The sequence below is a fragment of the Haliaeetus leucocephalus genome, unplaced genomic scaffold (assembly GCF_000737465.1).
Source record: "Haliaeetus leucocephalus isolate CR32 unplaced genomic scaffold, Haliaeetus_leucocephalus-4.0 Scaffold545, whole genome shotgun sequence".
In the NCBI taxonomy this organism is placed as follows: domain Eukaryota; kingdom Metazoa; phylum Chordata; class Aves; order Accipitriformes; family Accipitridae; genus Haliaeetus; species Haliaeetus leucocephalus.
The window spans coordinates 985,980-1,004,090 of NW_010972981.1; the positions used below are offsets into that span (position 1 = coordinate 985,980).

General features: G+C 35.5%; 1 protein-coding gene across 1 annotated transcript in view; it reads right to left on the reverse strand.

Moving 5' to 3' along the window:
• Positions 1 to 1,408: 1,408 nt before the first annotated feature.
• Positions 1,409 to 18,111, reverse strand: part of BOD1L1 (biorientation of chromosomes in cell division 1-like 1) — a 42,213-nt gene continuing 25,510 nt past the window's right edge. Inside the window, exons 13-25 of the mRNA XM_010576881.1 lie at positions 17,067 to 17,110; positions 16,046 to 16,133; positions 14,906 to 14,985; positions 14,158 to 14,242; positions 13,089 to 13,162; positions 11,652 to 11,727; positions 11,537 to 11,571; positions 9,544 to 9,589; positions 6,538 to 6,572; positions 6,340 to 6,424; positions 5,741 to 5,894; positions 3,864 to 4,007; positions 1,409 to 2,719 (exon numbers count right to left, since the gene is read on the reverse strand). Coding sequence (XP_010575183.1) covers positions 2,611 to 2,719; positions 3,864 to 4,007; positions 5,741 to 5,894; positions 6,340 to 6,424; positions 6,538 to 6,572; positions 9,544 to 9,589; positions 11,537 to 11,571; positions 11,652 to 11,727; positions 13,089 to 13,162; positions 14,158 to 14,242; positions 14,906 to 14,985; positions 16,046 to 16,133; positions 17,067 to 17,110 — 1,055 coding nt within the window. The 3' untranslated portion in view covers positions 1,409 to 2,610. The remainder of the gene's footprint in view (positions 2,720 to 3,863; positions 4,008 to 5,740; positions 5,895 to 6,339; positions 6,425 to 6,537; positions 6,573 to 9,543; positions 9,590 to 11,536; positions 11,572 to 11,651; positions 11,728 to 13,088; positions 13,163 to 14,157; positions 14,243 to 14,905; positions 14,986 to 16,045; positions 16,134 to 17,066; positions 17,111 to 18,111) is intronic.

Genomic DNA, 18,111 nt, shown 5'->3' on the forward strand with positions numbered 1-18,111 from the left:
TCTGGGAGACAGTGTATGAAAAACTTGGAAACTGTAAACATTCAGTGCCCAAGTTATGCTTAAATACAGCAGACCACTACAGTACCTGTGAAGTATAAACAGTAATTTAGGTAACAGGCACTTGAAACTACTAAGCAAAGAAAAAAAATTCCAAACATGGATGGACAGTGATGTGGCCTGGCAGAAACATCTATTTTGCTGAAAAGGAACAAGATGCTATTGCCATACATACCATTATCCAGTGAGTGAAATGTGCGCAAGTTAAAATAGTTTGTGGAATTGGCACTTCCCCTCCTCAGCCTTTAAGTAAAAGTTGCTCTCATGGTGGAAAATACTTCCTTTAATGCCTTCATATAATAATTTAATGAATGATCAAAGATACATTCCACAGACAAGAAGATTCTCCTAAATGTTATCCCTTGCTAAGGGGAAGGACAGTAGAAGACCTTCTAAGCAGGTTAACTCTGAGAGACTGTCATTGATCTTCAGGGTTGTATTTCTCTGCTGAGATCAACAGACAACTGGCAGTCAAAGAGGATCAGACACTTACAAGTAGGAGCTTTGTCAATCATTATAATCCATCAGAACAGATGTGCCAGTGAAATACGCAAATGTAAACTGTACTGTGGCAGGAGAGGTACCACTAGCAGAAATAGAGAGAGAAGAAGAAATGATAATAATGTACAGTGTGGTGGGGGGCTTAGGAACCTCCTGAGCAATCTCACTGCTGAATTCAGGTATAAGGGAACAAAACCGGAACAGATGCAGGGAAGGACTCCAAGTATGATCAAAAGTCTAGAAAGCACTGATTCAAAAACAAACAGTTCAGCTTGTTTAGCCTTACAGAAAAAAGGCTGAAAAGAAATCTACTATTTTGGCCTACGCATACTGCAGCGGGCAAAGGAGAAATAAAGGAAATAAAAAAAAAAGGAAAGGATTCAACTTATCCTACAACTGTACACGAAGAAGTGCATAAACATTAGTAACATATAGGCATATATCAGCAGTACGTTAGCAGGGTATGTATTAGTATGGGAGCAGAGTTAAGGTAGAAATCAAAAGGAGTTAATTTTCAGAGCAAAGAGGTTTTCTTTTTTTAGACTTGAGTTTGCTTAGGAAAAACCCCCAGTATGTGTGCACCTGCTTTTGTAGTGTACTAAGCCTGGTAAATGGTTAAGTCCTTTCCCCACTGTTTTAATACCTAAAATATAAGCACTTGTGAACATTTAAAGACACTAATCAGGTAAAGCTTATAGACATGGCTCCAACCAAATACATTTGTAAAAACAAGTTCCACAGCAATACAATTAAAGAATAAATAAATATGGCAACTCAGGTTTTTGGCAAACATTTTATAATTTTTATATAAAAATCTCAGTAAGAAACCAAGCAGAATATCTGACGGAAACATCTGCCTTACAACAAGTTCAAAAAAAACCTCACAAAAGAAAAAGAGAAAAAAACAAAAGTAAAATTCCAACCCCCCAGAATTCTTTTTAATTATAAACCAGAATATCAACAAAACACTTAAAATAATCTCAGATTGTTTGGCAACTCATCACATCATAACAAGAGACACATTTGATCATAAGAAAAGTTTAACTTTATATACAACTTCACTTGAACATTTGCTCTTACCAGAGTTAATATACATTAAAAAAAGATTCTGGCAATAATACCAGGTTCTATTTTTAATACCTGTGTATAAAATGTAACATAAAATGCTGAAGCTCTATAGTTAGGAGAAGTGACATTTGATTTCAATGGGTCCCTCTGTTGAAAAAGACAAATACTGAAAGAACAGGTGTTTAGTTGCAAAATAAAACTGTTTCATTTCAGGGTAGTGTCGGCTGACTGTGAATAAATCTAACCTAATACTATTTATTTCTTGAGGCTGGTAGTAAATTCACAAGTGAAAATATAATCCAGTAAGATTACATTTTAGATTTTATACTTTGTCACAAATGTGAACAGAAAGGAGCCAAGTCCCTTTCACTATGCTAAACTACTTTAATGCATGCGAGAAAAATACTTTACCAACTGTCTGAGCATATTTTAGAGAACTTCAGGTTTTAGACAGCCCTGGGGGAGCGGAGGGGAAGTTTCCTACTGACATCTGCATAGAATGTAAAATATATAATTAAAAAACCCTAAGGTATATACTAAAGTTTACAGACCAATGCTTTCCATATAATAAATAAAATGTCCATCATTGATTAGATTCATACACAGAGTAAAATACAACCTATTTTTACAAGTTTATTTACAAAGTGTATTAGTAGGCTGAGGGGTGCCTCATGGGTTGGAAGCATCTGCATTAGCATGTCACATTGGGAAACCCCAACTTTCCAAGTCAGTGATAAAATATATAACTACTTTGTTTTTCATTCAGATACAAAGTAAACTTATTTTTCATCTGAAATAAATGTACATAATATTCTGTATAAACAATAGTTTATAAAGCTGTTTAAAATGTAACTTAAAAGTACTGCATTGATTAACTTAGAGCTCTGAAACAAGCACGTGCAAATCCCTTTGCTTTAAAAAAAATAGAAGCACAGATGTTTTTTTTCTTTTGACTCTTCCATGAACAGTACTAACTGGTAAAGATTATCGTTTCGCTTTCTTTACTGGTGTCTCCTCTGTTTTCTGCTGGCCTTTTCTCCGTACCACTGTTGGGCTGTCTTCCCTTTTACGCTTGGTAGACTGCGCCTTTAACCTGAAAAGCATTATTAATAATTATTTTAACAATGGTAGGACCTGTAAAACAAAAAGGGTCATCAGGCACAATCCTGTTTGGAGAATGGAACTTCATTGTCCATCTCTGATGAATTACCAGGACATATTATTTAAAAGCTCACTACTAAAACATTATATACCAGCACAGACCATAGGGAGACCTTGCACACACATCTTAGCAGGGTACTGCATACTAATTCTGTTTTTGCAGAGTGCTCCAGATATAGAATTTATTTGGGGCTAGAGCTCTACTCCTTCCTCCTCTTTCTTTTGGAAAGACTTGTGGATTATAACAGAATATAATGAACTACATTATCTTGTACCCTGTCTCACAAAGACAGAAGAATAGCAATAGTGGCTTAAGTCTCACATATACAAGTCCACCACATTTCAGCTGCAACCAGTTATAAATGTGGCTTAAACTCCTGGCCATTCATAACCATGCAAAGTAATTAACATGAGGTGAACTGTGACAGCTGATCAGTGCATGACACACATATTTCTGAGGTTCAGTTTGAAGACATTGCCAAGTTTCAGAGTGGCTGACAACTAAATGTATTTGGCATATAACCCATTTTACAGGTAAACTACAAGATGAACAGCAACTGTACATCCTATTTATTACTCCCTTGGGATTTTACACTGTGATCTCAACTTTAAAAATTAAAATGAACCAGGGAAGGAGGGAAAGGGAAGTATTTTCAAAACTTGATATAAGGACTCTCAGAGTTTCTTCTCTTTTATCAGCTGATCTTAGAAGGAACTTTGAAGCATTAGAATCATGTCATCATATATTGCTTTAACCTGAACTACAGCTGCTCTTCCCCCCCTTCAGGAATCACAGCTCAAGTTAAAATACTGCATAACAGCATTTTCAGCTTCTCCCAAGAGGTTTCTGAGGATGGAAAGAAAAAAGTTCTAGTCTTCCAAAATGTTAAAGAAAGAAAGAAAAAGAAAAAACATAAACAGAAGAAAATCCTTTAAAAGCTTTTAAATATGACAAGAGAAAGAACAGAGCAAAGCTAGACTGCTGTTCAGATTTTGAGGCAGTATACTACATATAAGGAAGGGATCAATGTAGTAGCTTCCAAAACAATAGCAGCGGATTCAACTTTAATACTTACTGTGTCAATGGAGGAGATTTATTAATTTTTGTATCACTTGGAGATCTTTTTTTTGCTGCTAGGTTCTGCCGTTTTCTAGGAGAAACTGAACTTGGACTGCTGCCTTTAGAAGTTGCACGTGTGGTTGGCTTGCTGGGCTGCTTTCTGTAATACAAAAGAATGATGAATGTATATATAACAAAACACTTTTACCAAGGCACTTTCTTCTTGGATTCCAAGCGCAGAAAATTAAGTCTGCACAGTATTTGCAACAAGTTGCCAAAAGAAACAGTGAAAAAAAACATTTGCATGCTTCAAGACCCAAACTGCAATGCCAAGCTGCGTATTTTCATATCAAATGTAGATTCAAAAGGCTACTTTACTGACAATCTTTAGTATTTAACTAAATAAAAATCCTAGTTCAAATCTGCAATAATTCTGGTATAAAAGTGTCCAAATTTTAAAAGATAGCTTGTAGTACAGGCAGAAGAACAAAAGAAACAAAGGCAAACAGGCTGCAGAAGAAAAGAGAATTTGCTTATCCAGTGTAAAGAAAGAACTCATTAGCTTCAGTATCCACCAGTTCAGGAACATGAAAAACTAGTTACTGGCAATCAACTTCATATAATGGAAAACAGGTTACTGAAGTCAGAAAACCTGATAATCCAACAATGCTGAAGATGAAGCAGCTGCCCCTTCCACAGATTTCCAAAGGCTACTTATAAAATGCAGACTGTCTGCAGCACCTTAAAATAGAGATGTTTTGTAACAGTCAGAGCTAGGAAGATAGCACTGGAAATCTAAGACACAAACCACCCCCCCCCCCCCCCCCCAAATAAAAAAAGTAGATGTTTCCACAAGCAATCAGAATGAGAACACTAATATCTGAACTTTCGTTACAGTTTTAGAGTTAACAATTATGCGAGACTAAAGGAAGCCGCTCTGCCTTTACCAAAACAAAGCTGTTGTTTGCAAAGTGGTAGTGGTAAACCTTCGCAGTTTTTATTTAAATAAAGACTACATAACTACTTTCTGATTCAGCTCTGAAATTATGAATTCAAAAGCATACTGTGAACAGTGCTTCAAATAAGCCCCAAAGGCTAACATCATATGATATCTTAGGAATGAAGTAAATCCAGCGAACTTACAGAAATCTCACCACGAACATAAAAAACAAAGCCTGGACTCCAACTCTGTTCTGGAAGGCAGCAACATAAATTAAAGCTTCCCAAAGCTGATATCTATCTCTGTTTGTGGAAACAAAGTCAAGAGGATGAGCTCTGCTATAATTCAGTTTGCCTACAAAAAGGCAGACCTACGCTAAGGGAGATGAACGGCTTCTTGAAAACAGAACTCTTGCTACCACACTAGTCTTTTGCAGTAAGATTGCTTTCTGAGCTTGCAGATCACCATATTAGAAATGAGATCCTCCAGTGCTGCAGATTGATGTATTTAACTTGGATAATATTTGGAAAAAGAAATGGACATGGGAAATTACATTTTCACCGTGTTCCAAATCCAAATATCAAATGGTGAATTGCACAGCCAAGTCAGAGGTCCCTTTTTAAGTATCAGAACTAAGTGCCCTTAGACCCAACTTCTGAGACATCACTAGGATGAAGACTGCCAACAGGATCAATTCTTACCTTCTGACATACTCAAGTATGTCTTTTGAGACCCTAACAGTTTCCCCACCTCCCCTTTTGTCTCTTCATCCCTAGAAGAGTGGTACTAGAATTAGAACCAAAATTATTTGGGAAGCTCTCATTAATTAAAAAAAAAAACCCCAAAACCAAAAAAAAAACCCCCCCAAAAATAAAAGAAAAAACCCCAAACCCCACAACAACCAAGAACAATGTAGAAAAAAACCTGCTATTGGTGTCTCTACACACAGTTACCTTTGAGCCTCTAATCTTGTGGCTGATCTAGTTGTGGCCCCAGAATGTGCTTCATCATCTTCCTCACCATCTTCTTCCTCACCTTCCTCCTGCTCTTTTAGTTCGTCTTCAGAAGATGTTAATTTCCGACGTTTTCTTTCTGGCTCCAGTGTTTCTGCCCATGTAAAATTTTACACATGTGCTATAATTTTCCAAAAGCCCTCCAAAAGGATATGGACACTTAGTTTAGAAAAGGTATTCTATTCACAAATCCCATTTTAAGTAAGTAATTTTCCATTTCCTTTATGCTTCAACATTTTTAATTCACACTTGTTTGACTTAATCTTGCTAACACATTCACCATAGTTTACTTATGCAGCTCATAGCCAGAATTTGTAGAAAATTCATGACGCTTTATAGAAGCATCTGGGATGTAGCAATTCTGACATGAGATTACAGTAATTTACACATATTTACATAATATTTACACTAGCTGTAACTCAATGATTTTTCCTCAAGAAAGGAAAATTGAATAAAGCTTATCTTGTTGCTATTAGTAAACAGAAAGTAAGCAGTAATATGTTCTCATTCTGTTAGCAGTAGAAGTTTCATGTTTTTACCAGTTTCCTCTGATTGAACCAGAGAACGCCTGGGCTTTCTTCCCCTTTTACGTAAAATCATTTCTGCTTTCTCGGCTTCATCTTCCTGAAAAAATAAAATGGAAGCAAGTAAGGCAAGAACAATTTAATTTAAATAAAAGACAGACATTTTTTCCTTACATATGGATTATAAACTCAAATTAAAATGGGTGCACTTACATTTGTTGTTTCTTTCTTATCAGGTATGTCTGTACCTAGAAAGAAAGGACAGAAAAAAACTTAATCCTGAGCTTCAAGTCTTTTGCCAATCAGTTTAAAAAGGAGTTCTTTCAAACTCTCTCAACTTCGCATAAACATCACAGAAGCTCAGAAAACATTTAAAGTCTCTATCTAATTTAGAATATGGTTTTGTTGTATTTTGTTATATACAGAGACTGGGACAATGATTAATTTTTAAGCAGTAAGGCTTTATAAGACTAACATTATTTATTGCTTTGTTGCATATGCTGTTTTGTTTTAATGAAAATGCAAAAGTTACTTACCCCTTTTAATTACTGTCAACCAATTACAGAATCACAGAAAAATTTAGCTTGGAAGGGGCCTCTGGAGGTCATCTAGTCCAACCTCTTGTTCAAAGCATAGCTAAATTAATTGATCTGATCCTACTGCTCAAGATCTTGTTCAATCCAATTTTGAGTCTCCAAGAACACGGTCCCTCCAGGCAATCTGTTCTAGTGCTTAACTATGCCCATGGTGAAGCACCAAGATGGTTGTAGCTCAAAAAGACAATATTTAAACCTGTCTAATACCTGGCATGCAAATTATGTGACTTCCTCTGTTGAACCACTTTTTACTTTCAATTCAGTACTTCTTACAGACTGGCCTGTGCATGTTGAAATACATTTATAACCCTACAACCCATGTTTCAACCTGGCTTCTCTCCATAGTAGATGCTTACCACTTCTACCCTAAGTCTATGATAAGAAAGATTATTTTACAAAGCTTTTGAGCTTTGTCAAATGGAATTATCTGCAACACTGCAAGGATAAAAATCCTTGGAAATAGGAGAGAAGCAGCCTAAGCAAAAGCAAGTTTTTATACTTTTTCTCCCCTTCCATAAAATTGCTGCCTATTTTTGTTTTCTGAAAGCAACACAAAAGACAACAAGCTCTAAACCCATCACCAATTAGACTGATAGAACAAACAGAATGAATGTCAGTGCAACGGATCAAAAATAGATCTCAAAGAGCAGAAGCATATTCTAAAATTCACACAAGTTTTCTGCAGCTCCTTTGTTAGGGTTATGAGGAAAAAAATTTACACAAAAGCAAATGAAATAAAATGCGAAGATGTTTAACTATTCAATAAAGAAATGCAATAAAACATAGGACTGACCACTGTGTTAAGTATTTTACACAAAATAAGTCTAACATATAACCAACATTTAGTAGTTCTGTTGTGTTCAAAAGATAGCTACTTCAAAATTCTGGTAAGTTTTGGCAAATTTGTAGCAAAATGCTTTTTGATTGAAAAATACTCCATGTGAGTACAAGACATGCCTTTCTTAAGAGATACAACCCTCTCTTTAGCACATGAAGATGTAGTACTTTTGCCTCAAGGTAAGTATAAAAATAATAAGGTATAGTATTTTAAAATCTTACTAACTTTACAGCAGCAACTGCTGATAAGTGCAACATAATTTTAGTTTCAAGTTCAGTGTCAGTGTTACGGGAGGATGCTGCCTTCAGAAACCAGATGTCTGTTAACTGCATGAGTTGTACTGACTGAAAAGAAACTCTCTGTTTCCCACTCTATACGTGAGTCTGTCCCTATTGCAAACCCTTGTGCAGAGCACCCAAAAATTACCAGAGTAAGTGAACTGCACAGAGGGATTCCACTTTTCTTTTCACTGCCAGAGGTTTTCAACTCCTTTTCTCACATGAATGCTAACATATGATGAAAAGTTTAACAGGGTATTTCATCCACTTTATACACTCTTCTTAACATTGCTGTGACATCAACAGCCTTTTACCTGGAAAAAAAAATGTTGCTTAACACACTAAATTAAGCTTTAAGTACTCAGTCGGATGTCTGTCCTTCTGAATAAAAACAAACCAGAATGCACTTTTATACCTTTCTCGCATTCTTGTCTGGTCTCTTTGCAGTTGACAGAAACCAACTACCACACAGCCAGCTAACCCTTTAGAGACAATTCTGAAGTGTATGGACTAAAGCTGAGATTTTAAAAAAATGTGGAGAAAATAGGAAATGGTCCGTATGTGCAGTGCAGCCAGATCAGTATCTCTGTAGAAACCTAATCTTTTGGAAACTCCAGGAGATTTGTTTTGAAGACTTGTTTTCTCAGATTTGTTGCATGAATGTTTGTATTTGTTTACAAACCATATTTTAACTTGCCTTTCAGGTTCATCTGCTTCCTGAATGGATTTTAAAGTCTATTTTATGAATGGTCACAATTAAAAAGACACATTTAAACAACCAGGGCAGTTCAGACTCCATGCATGTGAAAAATTAACTACACCATCTAAAATTCACCAAAGTTTGACTGCCTACAAATCACAGGTTTGAAGAGGAAAGAGAAATACAAAAGTATTTCACTTTATTTGACTTTACTTTGAAGCACTAGAAGTACATTTCTGAGTAAAGTTAAGCGATCATCTTCTAAAGATCTTACAGCAGTTGTGAAAGGGGAAGGAAATATCCCCTCAAGCTACCACTAAGCTCTTTAGACACACATCCACAGATAATCCAATTAACTGAACAAAATTTGAGTTTTTCCTACATGTATTTTAAAACAGTTTATGTAGTAAGTGTGATTGATAGTCATTGTATGAAAGAAAATAAGCAGAAATGGAAAATAGTCACTAAAAACCAGTTTGATGGGGTACGTACTTGCCTCTGAAGCTCTGCCATGTGCCTATCCACACAAACAAATTATCTGGTATATTCTGCAATGCACTATTCAGCACTTAACAGTGCTGCTGCATCTCTGAAATAAGTTCTTCTCAAGCTGCAATTTTTTAAATTAAGAACTCAATAGGAATTAAGGACAAGTCTTCACTGTTCTGTTTACTCAGATATTTTCACGTGTTGATAATACTGACTGTCAGGGATGATGTTTAGGAAGAACCCATGTGATTTTCTTGAAAACTCTTATCTATTTCTTTCATCTTTGTTTATTTGTTAAAGCAGATATCATTTGCTTACCTGTTTGAGGTGTTTTTTCTCTACTCGCAAAGATAGGAAACTGCAGCTGCAATTAAAAAAGAGTGGGTTTTTTAATTTAAAGAAAATCAGAAAAATCCAGGATTGTATTACACAGACACAGAAACTTGCTCCCATTCATAGTATAACGTATCTGCAAGTCTAGATAGCATAAACATTCTAATGAGCATACAGAAAGTTTGTACTGAGTTTCTTAACAGCAGTATGCATCTTTCAATTTATGACAAATATTTGAAATTAGTCAAATCAGCCCATAAACAAAAGAAATCATAGCAGTTTCAGTAACTTAACTGACACTAAAGTCATTGCAATAAAAGACACAAAGTTAAATTCAAATACATTTCTGAAAACGTAATTATTAACAATACAAAAAATTTTAGTGCAGTCACTTTATGCAATCACGTATACAGATTTGCAGAATTATAAATCACCAGAATTTTGTATTTAGTCAGAATGAGAAACAGCTATGTACAATTATGTAATCTCCTATAATGATTGTCCAAAAATCCAGTTGCTTTCATCACTGAACAACTACACTAGGATGTCTACGCTTCCTTTGAAGTGGCAAGTTCTCAAAGCAGCCTAGGGGAAACTGTCACACAGAGATAATATCTCACCTTACACAACCATTATCTCAGATGGAGGGCAGATACCGCTCCTCCTGGAGCCAGCCTGTAACTCACTGACCCACCAATCAGTCATCACTAAGAGGTACAAGACCTTTAAAACAGTCGAACTAGAACAAGATGATTCTGTTCCAGCACTGAGGGTGCCAAGGTGCATCTATTTCTGAGGGGGATTTTAAAATTAGTTTTAATTCTTATTTGAAAAACAAACAAACAACGTCCCTACCCCCCCCCAACCAACACAAAACCCCCAAACATCAAAAGCCACACCAGTTCAAATTACATTTTATTAAATTAATATTGGGGAGGAGGGGGGGAGGCAGGAGGTGCAGGGGGGGAAATTGATGAGGAAAGATTAGGAATTCTGAAACAAAACTCCACCAGAGCTGTAGAAGGGACAGGACTCAAAGGGCTGCCTGAAATGGTGCAGGGACAGAACAAGCAGGGACGAGAACTCCTGCTATCTATAGCCTAGGTAAATTCCCAAGACTTCTGACACCCACGCCAGCTGGCGCCTCACCAGGCAAGCAGGCAGAAAACATGAGTTTCAATACAACTTTGTCTTTAAAATCACCTCTTTTCTATGCAATAACACTGACTCTGACATACAGGAATTCCCAAGAGAGAAGCCTTCCACCAGAATAAATCCAACTAGTTGTATTCCACAAATATGCCTGATCCATTACTACCCTGTGCTGTAATCCAACTCCACTGCAGAAACACTCCCAACAGAATACTTTCTTAGCAGTGAATGTACTTCACAGGGGTTTAGAAATTAAGATATTGCTGAACTTTAAAAGACAGAGGTATGTTTCATGAGCTCTTAAGTTACTAACCAGCATGTCTATCTTTTGAATGAACTATACACATTGTAATATAGATAATACAACTGCATTACACAATACTGTATTTTACAGATGTTAAGAGTTACTATGAGCTATTATTATGACAGGTTCAGTAGAGGAAAAAAAAATCTCAAGTTTTTGAAACAGTCACCTTGATCTTCAGGCCAAAATTACTCTCAGCACAAATTAAAAGACATGTGTGCACATAATCAGAATTTCACCCTGCGTACAAGTATATTGCTAGCCAGCGTAACACTTAGATTTGTATTAAGTATGTTGTACTAAGTTTCATACTGTTAGGTTATTTGCTGTGTTCTGACTTAATAGTATATTTTGCTTACAAAGTTCAGTTATATTAGGAGATATTATTTTTTGTTTGCTTAGACTGAACTTGATAATCAAGTTTTCTGTAAGATGTTTCTGAAATACCGTTAACTGTTAAACAGATAAATGGCTCTTGAATCACTGTGTTTAAATGCACCCAAACAAAATAAAGGCACTTACATTCCCAGTGCTCATATCAGCTTTTGACTCCCCACCTGAGGGAAGAAATATGAATTCAGAACTTGAATGTCACTATTTTCCTTGTTTTTCCACACAGGTACTATGAACTACTTACCACCAGGCTGTACAGCTTCAAGAGGGTATTTACGAGGCCTTCCTCTTTTCCGTTTCACTATTACAGGCTGATTTTCCTATTAAAAGTAAAGAACAAAAATATTTTAGTTATTGTAATTGACATTTAGCATTTGAGAAATATAACAAAAAGATTGCTGCTAACTTCATAATGTGATAGTGGCAGAAGTAGTGCTCGTTAGTTTAAAAATATAGATGAGGCAGGTTTCATAGAAAGAGACGCTGCCTGTTACGATGTCCACTGATACAGCTGAAAAGAAATAAGACTACTCCCAATTATACAAAATTCTCTGTGGCTGGCCTCAGGCACAAAGCATGCCTGAGAACACAGTGCCTTCTGCCCCTGTCCCCGCAACAACTCTATCACTTGGTCTCACAAACGCTGCTGGTTTACCCTGTATATCCCACCACATCTTTTCTATCTTACAAGAACTCCAAACTTTGTATCTTGTGAGCCCCTTTTCCCAATGCCATGTAGCACAGGCTACATCTTTTAATAGTTGAGCAAGTGCTATTAAACAGTCAATATCCTAGTTAGCCCAATATACAGATTGGTGACGTTCTCTATATAAACAGGGCCTTTAATAAAAAAGGCCCCTTACTTTGAAGTTTAAGCTTTGAAAGACAAATTTAAGTAATGAATATGGTCAGATGTTTAGATCACAAGTATCCCCAATCTTGGATCACAAAATCACCAATAATAGATGTTCTCCTATTTACAAGGAAAGAAGGTTAAGTGCCTCATTCAGCATTTACTCAAGTCTAGCGATGTCTTCTCCCGCAACGGATCTTAGTGACCCAAGCCTTGAGTAAACAAATGTAACAATTTATTCTTTAAAATTTTCTTCCAAATTAGAAGCAAAAAAAGCAAATGACAAAACCCAACAACTTCGAGAACTGTGTCCATTTCTAGAGGCCAGCAATAATTTTAATCTCTAGGATTCAGACATTTGTTTATAACCACCACTGTAGAGTATCACAAGTATATGCCTAAGAGATAACATAAGGAATTTTAAAACTGTTGAGTGATAATATTTTTGTAAAGCCAAGTCATATTTGCTAGTGACTAAAGTGTCCACATCTCAATTACAAGGTTTTCAGAAAAAATGATTTCTATACAATACGACTCTATAGAATTGCTTTCTATACAATTTATAAGTGCTATTAAATGTAGGAAGGGAGTTAATTCTACTTCAATAATCAGCCACTGATGTCCTATGGTCTGTGAATTTATACTTTGACACAGAACTACATGACTCTCTGGTACTTTACAGTACCAAACAAAAATTTTCACAGCTATTTCTATGTTGGGTGAAGTCAAAGTTTTAATACTGTTGTCAACAAAATACAAAGACAAAGTACTTATTTTCAGTGTGAACCTACATTATCTTGGTTAGTTAACATGAATAAGACCACTCACCTCCGGAGAATTTTCATTTGATTCTAGACCACACTTTTCCTTTTCAGACAGTTCCTGTTCGATGATAAATTCATCTTCACACATGCAAAAAAACGAGAGAAACTGTACACCTTTGTTTTTTTATTAGACAAAGAAAAAGGTACAAGCCACAACCTCTGCACTAAAAGCCTTATTTCATTCTGTAGCCCAAAACTCCCTAAAAACACCCATCACAAATTAACACTATTTGCCTGTAGCAACAATATACTGGTCTGCCAGAATGCTTCCCTAACACTAGTGGAGATAGATCGGTCTTCTAATTTAAGATAAAACAAAAGCTCAAGAGGGTGACCCACTGTAAAGTGGCAAGATAGATATAAGCCACTACTCAATTTTCTCCCACATTCAATGAAACAGGAGGATGAGGATACCAGCTCATTGCAGAACAGTTTCAGACTTATCAACATGCTCACTGGAGAGACAAAACTATGAACAGGTCAAACTAACATTAGGGAAGATACTCACACTGCTCACACAAAGACAGTTACATCAAAGCCAATATTAACACTTAACACACTGTGGACACGCCATCTTTTATTATTTATTTTAGTGCAATGAATAAGTCAACTACAACAGTGCAACCTGCACACTCTTTCCTGGTTCATTTCTCTACAGAAACTAACAGGACTGATTCTGATGGTGAATATGTCATGGGTTTTTTTTCCACAGAAGGACACCTCTTATTTGTGGTTAGAGTTAGGAGAAGTTCTTCTTGTCACATACCCCGATTGTGCTATTTCCCTATCCACCTGTTTATTTGCAATTAGCTTTCCTACCCAAGGTACATACTGAAGCAGTAACGGAGTGGATGGGTGATAGCACAGCAGAAACATCAAATCTGCTCTCACCATTAAAGGAACTAGGATTAATGCATTATTTGATAGCAGTAATAGAACAGACAGCAACTAGAGAATATATGCAAGTATTTGCTGGGATCAAGTTCCTAATTTCTCTCAGAATCATTCAAATGAAAAGAAATTAGCATTCAGCATGGGTTCATAAAATTGCCCAGAATGGGCAGTTTCACTACCTTTTTCTTCCATAGTACTTTCAGGAGGTGTATGCCTTACATCAATTTCTTTGGACACTTCTGCTGTATCACTTGAAATAACTTCCTACATGATTTTGAAACAACAAAGAAAAGAGCATCTTACCAAAAATTAAAGATCATTGTCAGTTACTTATACTAAAAAAACCCACCCACCCAACCCAATACACAAGTAGTTATTTTATTCATCAAGATTTTGTAATGTCTCTTACAAACTTCGATGCCGAGAAGCTTCATCAAAATCAATGGGTGAGATAGTCCCAAATATTCTGCACATACTCTTAAAAGGAACATCTGTTTTGTCTTGAATTCCTGTTTTGACTTAGAAGGGATCAGTGCAAACCCAGAACTCTGCTAAAGTCTAATACTCTCTTGCAGATCTCAGACCAGTATGACCATGAAGATGCTGAACTGACTGGACAGCTGGGATCCAGTAATGCTCCATGCAATCCCAAGCTCCTAACTATTGTGCAAATTGGTCCACCACACCTCAAAAGAATTCAGGTGCTGCGCACACCACCACAGACTTCTTTTTTTTAAATTGTATTCCCCTTGAAAAGTGAATATCTTTCTACAGTCAGTTATTTTGTATTCAAGACAATGCAAAAGTAGTTTACAGTTAATAATGAAAATACCTCCCAAAATAAACTGCTATAGAAATACAAACTTAGACTTCCATCTAACTTACATTACAATTGCAGAACATTAAAAAAAATGTTCTTGAAAATACCTTATTGTTATCAGGTTTCATTTTGGAACACTGACTTTGTTCATCATCTTTCCTCCCATCCTGAGCAATCAGCTGGTTGCCTGCAAAAACAAACAACAGTTCAAGTGTTAAAAAAGTGCCTTCTGCATTTGTCAGATTTTCATGCCACTTTTATATTAGCTCATCATTAGTGCGATTCAATAGATTCTGAAAAGCAGCATCTTATTTACAGAAATATGAACAGAAAGTTATGCTAACCCCTCTTCAAAAAGGGAAGACAAAACAATTACAAAAAAGAATTCCATGTTTCTTGTATGTTACAAGTGGGGTTTATTTTTTTGTTTGTTTTTTTAAAGACAAACTCAAAATTGAAATTTGACAGGTATCACATCAAGAAATAAAACATCAAGCCTAATTTCAATGCACCCAGAGACAGAGAAAGCAGTTAATGCTATGTGAGACACTATAAGGAATACAGCATGGCTTATAACTACTCACTTCATCAAATCAAAATTCTTAGAAACAGAATAAAAACTGTTATAAAAAAAAAAAGACATTATTAATTAACCTAATAGTAGTTTTTGGTTTTTTTTTTAAATTCTTCTGATGCTGAAAAGACAAAAGCAGTTGAGGGCAGAGCTTGAATAGATATTACATAGTCAGTCTCATTATCATGTCAACAAAATGTCTAACTTATTCCTAAGTTAACTTTATCTAACTTTATCTTAGAAATGTTTATGCCATTCAATAGACTGACTTGCTTCTCACTTTTTGCTTCTAGACAGATAAAAGGTTACACTAAAACTTAGTTCCTTCCAATCTAACAGGAGGAAGCATCCAACCTCACCAAGTCTATTGAATGGCTAGATTTTCCTCTGATGATCAGCTTTCCTCAGCTTTATATTCCTTCCCTGTGTTTTATTTCAAAAGGATAAAATTAGTAATTATTTTAAAGACAAAAAAGTTTCTTTGCTTTATTTTTATCAAATATATTAAGTGTAGTATTAAAAGTTGTTCTGGGAAGAACACTTGCTTTGGAGTTTGGAATTCCCCATATTCTGTTCTTTCCTCCAAAATACCATTTTATGGCCTAATCACAGTAGAACTTTGTTTTGCAGCAGAAAAGCTTTACACAAATTCATGTAGTTCTGTAACACTTACATTTTTCTTTATCCATTGTTCCTGAAGATTTACATTGTGTTCCTCTAGATCTATGTTCTTCAGTTATCTGGGTATCCAAGTTTTCCTCCTACACATAAAACACAAAGAAAGATAACTCCTTACCTTCTTTTTTCCATAAAGTTTATAAACACAGAAGGGAGAAAATTTTTCCTACTTGCTACTTTCAAGTACAACATGCATTAAAATGGAAAGTAGCAGTATTACAACAGCAATTTATTTGTAGAGCTCAAGGAATGCTACTACTATAGGATAGCACCATGAAAGAACTTCTGACTCACAGTATTTTCAGAATTTCTAGTTGATATTTTTAACGAAAAAAGTCTCAGTTTTAATTAAGCACCCTAGTATGTGCTTTAAAAGCAGTTTATCATGGCAATTCACTCAAAATATTTTTGCATTTAAAAGGACACTCTCCTACGTGCAGCAACAGAAGTATCTTACTAGCACCAGAACTGTGGCCAACCAACATTACAATATAGTAATAAATAAGTTTACTACTCAAGTTTAAGAAACCACAAACACATTTTTTAGCTTGTCATCTGCGTTAAACGTCTTGCTTCTGCTCTCTAAGAAACACTTTACATTTGCAACTTTCCCACTCATCTCTTTTATACTTCTAAGCTCCAAGTTCTTGTGAAATCACAGTAGACTACATTAAAATAACAGGTTTCTAATCCTGATCAAAGCCCCAAGAATAATCCTTATTTTTGTCCTCTATTCTCAAGGAGGACAATCAAGCTTCTCTTTTCTGCCAGTTAACAACAGTCTTGAAATAGTCACAGACTGTGGAACAACAATACAAGAAGATTTATTTACTGGCAAATTTGAAAGAATAATTAGACATCAACCTACACAGCTGCACAGTCTCAATATACGTAGGCTCTGAATACACAAAAATCGTATTTTCCTTTAGAGAATATTTAATGTAAATAGAAGTAAATGCAAGTAAGGAAAAAAAAAAAAGCAGCACAGAGACTAAATTTAAAATCCAAGAACTTACATGAAAAGTTTCTCTTTCCAAAGGAATACTCCTTTGCAGCAAATCTATTAAAAAATAATCACAAAAATAATCAGAAAAGCTAAACAAGAGCGAAGTATCATAGCATCCTCTATTTCACCTCTCTGAAAGGATTCTAGAGTACCTGAAACTATATAAAATTTACTTTCAATTTTGGAAATAAGAAGCATCCAATCTTCACGTTAACAATATTCAAACAAAAAAATAAAAATAAGGAATATGGATTTCTAAAGCATAGGATATCTGAGAATCATTTTATGGCTAAAATACAGGCAGAGGGCTGTCATCTTTGAAATATATGGTAACTTTAAAATTTCAAATATAGTTCTAGCATTTGAATGAATCAGAATTTTATCCATCACAACCCTAGATGCTGGATCATGGGATCAAGTTAAAAGCGATGAAAACTATGCTGTAACATGACACTTCCAATGAAATAGCTTCCGTAATTGTACTAGTGAGACCTGTAGCTGATACAGTGCACATAAGGAAATTGTCCAACTGCTAGACTCTGCTGTACTCCAACTCTGATAGAGTCTTAGCCTTCCATATCGCAAAAATGTGGAAAATAATTATGAATTATGGGAGCTGATGAATGCTCTGCGCTTTTGAAAAAATTCCGTAACTGTCAAAGCCATTTCATATAGATACATAGAGAACCATAAAGAAGCTGCTCCACTGAGTGTTCTACAGACCCCTTAAAGTCTGATTCATAAAGGCACTGAATTAATATTCTAATTAAAAAAAAAAAGCTGCTAAAACACTCCAAGCAGTTCTTTCAACTACAGTAAGAACACAAACCTATGATCCAATAAAACCACTCAGTTCTACATACAATTTTATATAATTTGTAGCTCATTTCTTAAATCTACATGTTTTAGCAACAATTCTTCCACAGTGATACTATTTAGTTGCACAACATCTTTCAATTTTTAAAGCAGTGTCAAATGAAGAGCTAGATCCTACCCACTCAAACAGCAATGATTTGTTTACATTCCAAGGAATCTTGGACTACTAAACTACTGTG